At 36.7% G+C, this 13823-nt stretch overlaps 2 protein-coding genes across 2 annotated transcripts; both read left to right on the top strand.

Annotated features, from left to right (window-relative positions):
• Window positions 1-3776: 3776 nt before the first annotated feature.
• LOC129915183 (uncharacterized) lies at window positions 3777-6374 on the top strand. Its single transcript, XM_055994656.1, has 2 exons — window positions 3777-4001; window positions 4064-6374. Exon 2 carries the CDS (start codon window positions 4182-4184, stop codon window positions 6372-6374), a length of 2193 nt encoding a protein of 730 aa, XP_055850631.1. The 5' UTR covers window positions 3777-4001; window positions 4064-4181.
• Window positions 6375-6693: 319 nt separating this feature from the next.
• On the top strand, window positions 6694-10728 carry LOC129915184 (uncharacterized). Its single transcript, XM_055994657.1, has one exon. It carries the CDS (start codon window positions 6694-6696, stop codon window positions 10726-10728), a length of 4035 nt encoding a protein of 1344 aa, XP_055850632.1.
• Window positions 10729-13823: the final 3095 nt, after the last annotated feature.

The following is a 13823-nucleotide window of genomic DNA, read 5'->3' on the forward strand; positions in this document are numbered from 1 at the left end:
ATGTAATGTAATGTAATGTAATGTAATGTAATGTAATGTAATGTAATGTAATGTAATGTAATGTAATGTAATGTAATGTAATGTAATGTAATGTAATGTAATGTAATGTAATGTAATGTAATGTAATGTAATGTAATGTAATGTAATGTAATGTAATGTAATGTAATGTAATGTAATGTAATGTAATGTAATGTAATGTAATGTAATGTAATGTAATGTAATGTAATGTAATGTAATGTAATGTAATGTAATGTAATGTAATGTAATGTAATGTAATGTAATGTAATGTAATGTAATGTAATGTAATGTAATGTAATGTAATGTAATGTAATGTAATGTAATGTAATGTAATGTAATGTAATGTAATGTAATGTAATGTAATGTAATGTAATGTAATGTAATGTAATGTAATGTAATGTAATGTAATGTAATGTAATGTAATGTAATGTAATGTAATGTAATGTAATGTAATGTAATGTAATGTAATGTAATGTAATGTAATGTAATGTAATGTAATGTAATGTAATGTAATGTAATGTAATGTAATGTAATGTAATGTAATGTAATGTAATGTAATGTAATGTAATGTAATGTAATGTAATGTAATGTAATGTAATGTAATGTAATGTAATGTAATGTTCTAGCTATTGATTGTTTCGTCAAGACTGATATCTCCAGACTTAGGGGAAATGACAGAGCATCAGTCCTTATATTCAAAATGTGAATTTGTGTTAATTTAGCCTACTCACATTGATTCAAAGCGATTCAAAGCTGCCAGACTTTTGAATTCCTTATAAGAATGCATAAGGCTGTAAAACTGGTTATATGTACCTCCACTCCCACGTTTATCGCCAGGGGCCCTGAACTTTGACAATTATAAAATTGATTTTAATAAGCTCCCGGAATTTATTCGTATATCATTTTTTTGATAATTTTATTGTGAATAAGTCTGTTCTTGGAAATTTTTGGTTAAATGAGCAAACATTTAGCTATTAATTAAAAACGGCACCAACCTCTTTTCCAAGATGGCGTCTGCTCCCGTGCCTCGTCCTATCATCCTAACAAATACACCCGAACACATTCCTTGAAAAAAAATGTTGTCCCGCGAAAAATGCGATTTGATTTACTAATTTGCCTGGGCTATTATGAAATACTTAAAAAAAAATCAAATAATAAATTCTTCATAATTTTGTTCAATAAAAACATTAGTTTGGTACATACTTTTACCATAAGAGCAAATGACCCAGTCGTGTATTTTATTTATTATGTCAACCGAACTTTAAAGGGCTGAGATCTACGATTTCAAATATTTACTTGATAGAATTTTTCAACATATAGGTATTTAAAAAAAATGTTCAAGGGCAACTGAGAATTGATTTTTTCAGACCACCCTTCCACCCTTGTATAGTATCAATTGTCAGAATGTTCAATAAAAGTTTTTTAAAAACTTATATCAATCTTTAAACTCTCTTATTATTTTTACTACGTGTATTTTTGTGTGTTTGCAGTCCATAATATGTACCTTTTCGGAAAAGTTATTAGTGTGACTGTCATCATCTTTTAGATTTCAATGGAATTTTTCAATGTTTCAACACACAATTGTACAAAATGACTGACACTGACATTATGCTGGTATCTATCGTGACTTTTTACAATAACCAAAACTCCATTTAGATTTTGAATTAAAAATAAATTTCAACCGCAGTTTAGCTTTCAGAGAATTGATTTTCCCTTTTATCTGAATGTGTGAATACCTATACATATGGTTTGTATTGGATGTATGTTCTTTTACTTTATCTATAGGGCAAGTATTGGTTTCGTGTCAAAAACAATGTCGAAGTTAGTTTCAATTAAAACAACTTTTTTTATATTATTAGAACGTCTTACCTTCTATAAAAGATCTTTGAGGCATTGAAATTTTCTCTAAAACCGCTCTTACGATTCTGAATAAACTTTGCACGCGTATAGTAATCAAAACAATTAATAACAAACTGCATTTTTAGTTTTTATCAAAAACTCAACAGAAATGTTGTTTTTTTCGCGTCCTACATATTTCACTAAGGGTTCAACAGAATTTGTTCATTATTATCATTTTAAACGATATTGTGTTGTGTGGTTCAAATTTAAACATTAAATTCTTGTAAAATAAAAAGAAAACACTAATTTCGTTGTGTTTTTTTGAAATAAAAAAACAAAATGTTTGAAAATACCTACATATTGACAATTAACTAAAACACTGTCAAATAGTAAAATAAAACATTGGTAGGTGTGCTTTGATTTACAAGACCAAGTACATGCGACACAGTCGTGCATTTTATTTGTTTAATTTTTTTTATGGTTTGTGGAACGAAACTTTGAGTTTTCTCTTTTCCTTATCTTTTTTTTTTGTCAATTTGTAGAAACTCTCAAAAGGATATGAACAGCAAATGTGTCGGTAGATGTATAAAATTGGTTAAAAACTAAAATACAGCGAAATGGGTTTAAAAATGCATGATTCTGTGTATGCAGGTGAGATACAAGTAAATGTACCTAGATACTTTGAACTGGGCTGTTTGTTGCATGGTATATCATAGTTTTACGTCGTTCAAGGGGTTTATGGTATTGGAATGGACTTTGGACACGAAAAGTCATTAGGTGTAACTGCTGTCATTTCAATTTTCTTTATAAAATTTGCAATCTAATATTGAAACCGTATTTGAAGTGAAGGCTGCGTAGGAGTACAGTAAGTTGCAATAATTTTTGATCGAACCACCAAAAGAAAACGGAATAAATGTGATTCGTTTGCTTTACCTAAGTTTTTTTTTTAAGATAATATTTTTTTAAAAATTACACTGTACTTCGATTGAATATCTAATAAATGGAAACTCATTCGGGTTAAGTGAACATGAGTGAATTTAACTTTAATTTTTTTTTATTTAAAAAATTTAAATCTTTCTTTTCACAAAATAAACGAGATGTTACTCAATCGACCAGGCGCGGATCTAGAAATTCGGTCACAGATTTCAAAAAACTTACCGTTCAAAATAATGAAATAAATGCGTAAAACATTTTTATTCAAAGAAAACCACCAAACGTTTGTAAGGCGAAATTGAGACTTTTAATAGTTTCGTTTTAATGTTTGAGGTTTAGTATGTAGAACGAGCTGAATTTTAGCTAACATACAAAGTTCTATTAAAAATCTCTACCCTACTTAGCGATCCCGAAATAGCGATTTTCATACAAAAGTCAGAATATTATTTTTTGCAAGATGTATAACCGTCTGGTGGTAACTCTTAAAAAATCACCACTACCCATTGATAGAAAATAAATTAGTGCCAGACGTTTAAATCACGGCATTACCCCCACCAGACGTCCTTGAAAAGTCCCGAAATAGCGATTTTCATACAAAAGTCAGAATATTATTTTTTGTAAGATATATAACCGTCTGGTGGTAACTCTTAAAAAATCACCACTACCAATTGATAGAAAATAAATTAGTGCCAGACGTTTAAATCACGGCATTACCCCCACCAGACGTCCTTGAAGATTCGCGAAATAGCGATTATATATATATGTATTATTATATCTTGCAAAAAATAATATTCTGACTTTTGTATGAAAATCGCTATTTCGGGACTCTTCAAGGACGTCTGGTGGGGGTAATGCCGTGATTTAAACGTCTGGCACTAATTTATTTTCTATCAATTGGTAGTGGTGATTTTTTAAGAGTTACCACCAGACGGTTATACACCTTGCAAAAAATAATATTCTGACTTTTGCATGAAAATCGCTGTTGGCAATGCTGTACAAATTGTACCAGAAGAATCCTCCCGTTGAGCTTACAGCTCCAAAAAGTAAAAATGGCGGATTTGAATTTCCGCCTTTTACAACTTGATTTACTACCAGCCGCCATTGTGAAAAAATCACTTAAAATTAAATCTTAGCTTAAATCTTAAAAACTAACTTAAATATACTAAGATACCGATTAAACATAAAGAAAATAAAAAGAAGAAAAAACTATTGTAAGTAGTATAAAATAATAACTTTCTATGTAAATATATTAAATAATTTATTTTAATAAAAGGTTAAAACTTCTGCATTGAAGATTCAAACAAGTTTTTTCAGTCGGAACCAATACGTTCCAACATTTTTTAACAATAGTGCACCCCGATCAAAAAGGCCAAAACCACAGCAACTAAAGTATGCCGCCAAAAAAGACCCAAGATGCCTTCTTCAAATCCAACAAGACACGCAGATCACCAATACAAGATGAATTCAATTGCTGCTCATGCGACCAACCGGATTCCTTTGAAGACATGGTCCAATGCGACAGATGCAAATCGTGGAGCCATTTTACATGCGCCGGAGTCGATAGTTCGATACAAAATCAACCTTGGACATGCGCCACGTGCACGACAGGTAAGTCTACTCATTTACCTATTAGTACAAAAGTAGTTTTCGCGTCTGCTGGTCAGGATATTATCCCAATAGAAAATATTAGCCAAACCCCTGTCGTCAATATTGCTTTAAATACTACGTCTTCATCAAATATAAACGCCTTAACCTCCGATGACATAATTTCATTGGTGCGTGCTACGACAATCGATTCGAATCAAAACGTCACATCAAGCCTAATGCATGAAACGAATTCTGCAGTTTACACTACATCTGGGGTGGAACCTACAGCGAATGCAATTGGTCCTGCCTCTACATACGATGCGTTGACGTATACTGTAGATTCCGTCAATGCCTGTTTGCCTCATGCTTCTTTAAATGCCCCATATGATCAGTCTATATTCACTTCAGCCAATAGGGTATTTGTATCTTCTGCCTTTGGTGGAAAAACAACATATACTACAAACGTTAACCCATATCCTAACGAAACCCTTCCAATAAACAGTCGTCTAAGCTACGCAGCGTTTCCGTCATCGAATGTTGCTTTGAGTCTCGCAAGTACCATCAACCCAATATCATCATCAGTCCAAATTACATCTTCCTCTGCTATGAGTAGTACCCAACTTCCACAAAACCATATGCCTGCTTCCCATGCGAACATAAAAAAATCCAATGTTCACGGTAATACCTCAAAGAGTTTGTGGTCCGTTAGCACCAGAGGTTCTGCAAAGCTAAAACTTGAGTTGCAGATGTTGGAGGAGGAGAATCTTTTGAGGGCGAAGCGTGATCAAGAAGAACTGAAACTGAAAGAAACACGGGATAAGGAATACTTGCAGAGAAAATATAAACTCCTTCGTCAGCTAGCGGATAATACATCAGAATCTGAGGAGGATGACGCCTCTTCATCAATAACGAAAGTTAAAAGCTGGCTGAACAAAAATCCGAACGACAATCTCGCATCAACAACGATCAGCTATCCCCCAGCGAGCAATGCACAGATTCCACACATGCCAAAACATGTGCCTCCACCGCAACTTAAGAAGTCAACATTGCACCATCAATGCGCGTGGCAACCTGAGCAGCCCTCTCGACCACTAAATCAACCACACAACCATGCCTTTCCACCACCGCAGCAACAGCACTCGTTTGCCATTCTACCTTCGCAGCAACAGCAGTCATTTGCTCTTCCACCACCGCAGCAACAGCAGTCGTTTGCTCTTCCACCACCGCAGCAACAGCAGTCATTTGGCATTCACAACACCCATGCTCCTCTACCACCCCAACAACAGCATTCATTTGACATCTACAACTCATATCGCGGCAACTCTTCAACTCAACAGATGTCTGGCCTACCTCCGTTTGGACTGTCCAACCATCATGGACTTTCAAAAGCCAATATAGCGTCTCGACACCTGATATCACGAGATCTACAAAGCTTCGCAGGAAGCCCAGACGAATGGCCATTGTTTATTTCGAATTTTTGTAGAAGTACCGAAATATGTGCCTTCACAGATGAAGAGAACCTTGTAAGACTACAAAAATCGTTGAAAGGAAAAGCTTTGGAAGCAGTTCGAAGTCTTCTTATTCAGCCGAGCTGCGTGCCTCGCGTTATATCTACACTCAAAATGCTATACGGAGACCCAGAACTGGTTGTTCATGCACTGACACAAAAAATACAATCAACACCAGCTCCCAAAAGTGAAAAATTGGAGACTCTTGTGAACTTTGCGCTTATTGTCCAAAATCTATGTGCAACCATTGAGGCTTCGGGTTTAGTAGCCCACCTTAACAACGCAACAATTCTGAATCACCTAGTACACAAACTGCCTCCGACTATCCGCCTTGATTGGGCGAGACATAAACGAGGAATACCAGATTGCAACCTGTCCCATTTTAGTATGTGGATATATGAGCTTGCTGAAGCTGCGAACAGCGTTCTTTTACCTGACATTCCGTCATTCACATCCGAATATAAACAACAAGAAAAAAAAAAACGCTAAAAAAGGTTTTCTCAATGTCCACGATGATTATGCAAGCCCTGATGTCCTACAAGTAATAAAATCCAGATGTTGTATATGCCAAGGAGATTGCGAGTCGGTCGTCGACTGCAAAGAATTTTTGAAACTCAACCGTACATCTAAATGGGCAGCAGTAAGAGAGCACCAGTTATGTCGCCGGTGCTTACAAAAGCACAGTAATAAATATTGCGCTTCCACCACTGTATGTGGCAAAAACGGTTGTACATATAAGCACAATAAGCTTTTGCATAATGATGAACAACTGGCATCTAAGGCTGGACAGATTCTACTCCATAGGCAAATGTACTGCAGCACTCACAGCAACAACTCGGATCTCATCCTATTCCGTGTTGTGCCCGTAGTGCCCGTAGTGCTTTACAGTAGAAGCAACAAAATTTACACCTTCGCCTTCCTAGACGATGGCTCCTCTCTATCTTTAATAGACGAAGATATTGCTAGAGAGCTGAAGTTGAAAGGAACTCCACGGCCTCTTTGCTTGCAATGGACTGGGAATACCCACAGGTACGAAGATAACTCAGAAATAATTTCTCTTCAAATATCTGGCACAGCACCAAAAGCAGAAAGATTTACCATTGCAGATGTACACACGGTCAAGAAGCTACAGCTGCCTGAACAATCTGTAAACTTTGTTCGTCTTCAGCAACAATATAAACATTTGAGTGGATTACCAATAGAATCATATGAGCGCGCGACACCACGATTGCTTATCGGCCTGAATAATTCCAAGTTGAGCCTTCCCTTGAGGTATAGAGAGGGAAATTCGAATCAACCAGTTGCGACTAAAACACGTCTTGGTTGGATGGTGCATGGCTGTTTTGGTGCAAAACCTGCCGACATGACATGCCCTTACGAATTTAATGGCTTTCATTGTTGTGAATGCGACGATTCTGAATTACAGCGTTTGGTGAAAGGGTTTATTTCAAGTGACACCTTTGGAGCTACGAACCTTGAAAAGACAATTCTATCAACTGAGGATCAACGTGCATTACAATTGCTAAATACTTACACCATTCGAAGAAAAGGGCGCTTCGAAACATGTCTTCTGTGGAAGACCGATGAAATACATATGCCCGATAGCCTTCCAATGGCCAAAAAGAGATTGTCTTGTCTTCACAAACGCATGAAAAGAGAACCACATTTAGCTGAAACACTTGACAATAAAATTAAAGAATACGTGTCCAAGGGCTATGCAAGAAAATTGTCTGCTACCGAATTATCTGTTGAAAACCAAAAAGCTTGGTATCTTCCGATCTTCCCGGTTTACAACCCAAACAAACCAGGAAAGGTGAGGATTGTGTGGGATGCGGCAGCTAAAGTTCAAGGCGTATCCTTAAATTCAATGCTACTCAAGGGTCCAGATCAACTAACCTCACTAACCTCGGTTATATATAAATTCAGAGAAAATCCCATTGCAATTTGCGCAGATATTATGGAAATGTTCCATCAGGTACAGATAAGGAACGAAGACCGCAGTTTTCAAAGATTTTTATGGAGCAAAAGCGATAAACAAGAGCCAGATGTATATGTGATGAACGTAATGACCTTTGGGGCGACATGCTCCCCTTGTTCTGCCCAGTTTATAAAAAATAAAAATGCTGACGAGTTCAGTCAAGCATTTCCTAGAGCTGCCCGTGCCATTAGGGAAAACCATTATGTCGATGACCTAATGGACAGCGTAGCTACCGAAGAAGAGGCAATTCAACTGGCCAAAGAGGTTCGATTTGTGCATAGTCAGGGTGGGTTTAAAATAAGGAATTGGATTTCCAATTCGACGTCGGTCCTCAAAGCACTGAACGCAGAACCCACAGATAGTAAAGATTTAAACATCGATGTGGAACTGACCACAGAAAAAGTTCTGGGAATGTGGTGGTGCACGTCAGTAGACTGCTTTACATATAAACTTAGTAAAAGCATAAATAATTCCGAACTGCTTTTCGGTGTCCGGCGTCCCACGAAACGTGATGTTCTTAGGATTCTTATGATGATTTTTGACCCTTTAGGCTTGATAGCCCATTTTCTTATGTACGTCAAGGTTCTATTACAAGATATTTGGCGCTCAAAAGTGGACTGGGACGAAGAAATCAAAGATTCTGAGTACACGAATTGGCTGAAGTGGGTCAAATTCTTGCCTTCAATGGAAACGCTCCAAATTCCTCGATGCTACATCACTCATAACCCAAAAAGCGACTTTGAAAGACAGCTACATGTTTTCGTAGACGCTAGTGAAAACGGATTTGCTGCAGTAGCATACCTGAGAAATGAGACCATTGATGGAATTGAGTGTTCTCTTATCGGCGCTAAAACAAGAGTTGCTCCTCTGAAAAATCTTTCAATACCCAGACTTGAGTTGCAGGCTGCTGTCTTGGGTGCCCGATTTGCCCAGAGTATAGAGCAGTCGCATAATATGAGCTTTTCGAAAATTGTTTTTTGGTCAGATTCAAAAACTGTACTCAGTTGGATTCGATCGGATCACCGAAGGTATAAACAATTTGTGGCCGTCAGAGTAAGCGAATTATTAGATCTCACTGACATATCAAAATGGCGATGGGTCCCCACGAAGATGAATGTAGCTGATGAGGCAACAAAGTGGCAGAAGATCCCAGAATTCAAAACCACGAGTCGGTGGTTTACTGGACCCCAATTCCTTAAGCTACATCAGGAACATTGGCCACAGGAAACTCCCATTAATGAAAACGATACAGAAGAAGAACTTAAAACATGCTTCCTCAATATCCACACATCTAGAGAAAATATATTTCGTTATAATGAAAACTCTAACTGGATACGGTTGCTGAGAAGTACAGCTTTCGCACTCCGCTTTACTTATAATGCGCGTAGTAAGAAATTTAAATATGAGAGATCGGTCGGACCCCTTTCCCGAAAAGAACTTCAGTCTGCCGAGGTTGCACTTCTTAAAGAAGCTCAGTATAGTGTGTATGCTGAGGAAATCGCAGACTTACAAGCTAACCAACTGATAGAACGATCTAGCATATTATACAGTCTTTGTCCAGGTTTGGATGAAAATGGCGTCATGAGGGCAGTCGGAAGGATTCAGTATGCAGAAGGGGTCGATGAGAATATGAAACGCCCAATTATCCTTCCAAGAGATCATCGAGTGACCTTTCTAATTATTATGCAGGTACACTGTAAGTACCACCATCAACACCATGAGACGGTAGTCAACGAAGTTCGGCAAAAATTCCACATATTACAACTGAGAGCTGCTCTAGCCGCAGTAAGACGGGCCTGTCAGGTATGCAAGAACAATAGAGTTAAGCCACTTCATCCTATTATGGCCCAACTTCCACCAGCCCGGCTTGCTTCCTTTTGCCGTCCGTTTTCTTTCGTCGGAGTAGACTACTTTGGACCAATGAACGTAACCATTCACCGAAGAACAGAAAAAAGATGGGGTGTGCTTCTGACATGCCTCACAACTAGAGCGGTACATCTTGAGGTAGCACACTCACTGTCATCGGACTCGTGTATTTTGGCGATCCGAAACTTCATAGGCCGTCGTGGAACCCCAATCGAAATGTACAGCGATAACGGGACAAATTTCGTTGGGGCTGAGAGAGAGCTTCGGGAAGCACTTCAAAATATAAACCAAAACAAGCTCATAGAAACCTTTACTTCAACATCAACTAAGTGGAAGTTCATCCCTCCAGGATCGCCGCATATGGGAGGAAGTTGGGAAAGGCTAGTAAGATCTGTAAAAACTACACTTTACCAAGTTATGCCAGACCGGAATCCTTCCGACGAACTTCTCCGTAGTATGCTCATCGAGGTAGAAAATATCGTTAATTCACGACCGTTAACATACATCCCTATCGATAGTGAAAACGAAGAGGCACTTACTCCTAATCATTTTCTGCTAGGCTCTTCGAGTGGTTCTAAACCACTAGCAATATTTGATGACGACATAAGGGTGCTAAAAAATAATTGGTTAATATCGCAGCAGTTCGCGGAACACTTTTGGAAACGATGGGTACGAGAGTATCTTCCCACAATAACTCGTCGTGCAAAATGGTTCGAGCCAGTAAAACAAATAGAAGTCGGTGACATAGTAGTCATCACAGATCCAAACAGCCCCAGGAATTGTTGGCCAAAAGGTCGAGTGGTACTGACCAAAACTTCCAAAGATAACCAAGTCCGCAGCGCCTTTGTCAAAACACAGTCGGGTGTGTACGAAAGACCTGTGATTAAACTAGCGGTCCTAGACCTTACGAATTCTCAAGATGTAAGTCCACGGAAGGATCTACCTGGGGGAAGTGTTGGCAATGCTGTACAAATTGTACCAGAAGAATCCTCCCGTTGAGCTTACAGCTCCAAAAAGTAAAAATGGCGGATTTGAATTTCCGCCTTTTACAACTTGATTTACTACCAGCCGCCATTGTGAAAAAATCACTTAAAATTAAATCTTAGCTTAAATCTTAAAAACTAACTTAAATATACTAAGATACCGATTAAACATAAAGAAAATAAAAAGAAGAAAAAACTATTGTAAGTAGTATAAAATAATAACTTTCTATGTAAATATATTAAATAATTTATTTTAATAAAAGGTTAAAACTTCTGCATTGAAGATTCAAACAAGTTTTTTCAGTCGGAACCAATACGTTCCAACAATCGCTATTTCGCGACTCTTTAAGGACGTCTGGTGGGGATAATGCCGTGATTTAAACGTCTGGCACTAATTTTTTTTTATCAATGGGTAGTGGTAATTCTTTAAGAGTTACCACCAGACGGTTATACATCTTGCAAAAAATAATATTCTGACTTTTGTATGAAAATCGCTATTTAACGAATCTTCAAGGACGTCTGGCGAGGGTAATGCCGCGAATAAAACGTCTGGGACCGAACTTTTTGCAATCAAGGTATCGCCCTTTATCGGCTCTATATGAATTTAAGTGGTTATATACTCGACACAAAAATCGGAAAAAATGCATTTTTCAACTCCCCATAAACCATAGAATGCCGTGAAATAAACCTGCCAGACTTTCGAATTCTTCATCAGGACGCTATTACCTACACATACATATGACCCATTTTTGGTTATCCAAAAACTCCCAAAATCTGCTCTGGGCTCTCGGTCTAGAAGCTTTTTAAGAAAATTTTCAAAGCTTTTTAAAAAATATACACGATTCGAAATATAGTTGGTATGCCATTATGTGGTAATTGTTTATCAACACTAAAAACCAAGATTTGAAAAAAAAATCAAATGGACCGTTTTCGAAAAATTGATGTTTAAAAAAAATATTTTTTTTATCCAAAAAATTGATTTTTTAATATATAATTTTTGTTTAAAAAGAATCTGTTGAAATGATTGAGATTGTCATTTTGAACAAAGTTAAATTAAACGGAAACCACTTTGATTTAACTGTTTTTCGGAATGATTTTGAGTTTAAGACCATCATTTTAAAATCACGTGAGTTTTTAAAATGATGGTTTTGACTGATTTGAGAAAATTACGTCCTATAATTTTACAAAATTCTTACATGGAATTTACCTTAATTCATGGTTCAACTGTATTAAAAGCACGAACATAATTCAGAAAAGTTTTTCTTTCAGAATCGTGTTTTGGGAAGAAGTTGCCTGGTGTGCTTCACTTAAAAAAAAATTTAAGCCTCGATATATCGACGTTCCGAAGAGAAAAGTTTTTAGCATCGATGATTTTTTTGGAAACATGAGATTATAGATATTTTTTTTACGATGTTTGCATTTAATAATCTTAATGCCATGTTTGATTGCTCTCATCACAACTTTTGTGTTCTTACGACATAGTTTGATAAATATTATTTCTTATATCGCTAGTAAAAATAGTATAATTATGTGTCGGAAGAAATCAATTTCCTCCACACAGGTTTGTTACAAAGAATAGCATATTTCTTCTTAAATCAATATATTCGTTTTTGCGTTAAGTTATGATATAGCGTTCGTGGATCGAGATACACTCCCCTACGATGTGGAGGTCACTACTCGCTACGAATGCACAGTTGTATGGAAATGGTTAGATCAAAAAGCGTTGAGCGCAGTCTCATCATGATTGAAAGTATATGTATAGATTCAATTCGACTTGGGTTGTATTAGCGTTCAAAAGCCTTCTCTTTCGGTAAAAGGCGGTACTGAAAGTGGTATAGTAGCATTATACTCCTCTCGACAGATTCGTACTACTGTCTCCTCCTTTCACATTCAAAGTAGATAGTGTTTTTTCAAAGTTCTTGTGTCCCAAACATTTTGCACAAACAGCAAGGAGTTGAGTCATTAAAAAAAAAAACACTTTATTTGTTATTTCGTTCGAACTTTGTCATGTGCTGAATCCAAAACTGTTTTTGAGCTATACTCATCAATATTTTCGTTATATACGCCCATGTTCCGCAATTCGATCGAAAGTGAATTCAAATCACTTTTTAATTTCACGTGAAATGAAATATCAATATTCTTCATTTCGATCGGTTTCGAAAACTTCGAAATTGCTTCTAACTGTCAAAACTGAAGGATCTTCCATTTTTATTTCCTAAAGTGAAATTACTGCAATTGCAGATTCATTGAAAAAGGCCCCGAAATTCACGAACAGTAACATAGTGAATTAAATTCGATCAGAAAATCTAAACGAGTGAAAAAATGCAGAAAACCTATTTCACTTTAGGCAAGTGAATACGCAAAAAGTGAAATGCAGAACGTGAAAATCTCAAAAACTAATTTTGAATGAAATTCATTTTGATGTTTAATCCGAAGTATATATATATGTTTTTTCGTATTATGTTGCTGTTTTAATCCAAATCGATTGCGCAAACTGCAATTTTCTTAAAGAAACCTGTTGGCCACTTAGATTTTGAGATATCAAAAATTTCTATTTCCAATATCTTTGAGAAAAATATTATTAAAAAAGACTTGTGGCACTCGAGGACTTCCGCGGTTAAGCTATTGCATTGCATTTTGTATCAACTTATTTGTTTACTTACACTACACAAAACCAATAATTATGTTATGTATCTACCTTTCATATCCAGAAAAATCTGGCCCACCTATTATAAATCCAAAACATATGACCTAATCTCTAGACCCAGAAAAGAAATTAGCAGGATCGTTGCGGTATGTACGGGACATTGGCCGATAGGAGAACACGCAGCAAAGCTAGGTATTCCTTACAACACCTTTTGTCGCAGTTGTTTGAATCAGCAGGAAAAAGAAACGGTATTCCACTTCCTATGCCAATGTCCTGCCCTTGCAAGAAGTAGAATGCTCTCTCTCTGGGCAGTGAATTTTTCAACGATATAAATAACATCTCAGAATTAAAGATCAAAGACTTGATCTCATTCCTCAATGCAACGAAGTGGTTTTAGGCTCGCCTAAACACTCGTATGCATTGAAATCACTTTATTCCAATTAACCCGTTTACAACTCACAGGT

This window comes from Episyrphus balteatus, chromosome 3 (genome assembly GCF_945859705.1).
Source record: "Episyrphus balteatus chromosome 3, idEpiBalt1.1, whole genome shotgun sequence".
In the NCBI taxonomy this organism is placed as follows: Eukaryota; Metazoa; Arthropoda; class Insecta; order Diptera; family Syrphidae; genus Episyrphus; species Episyrphus balteatus.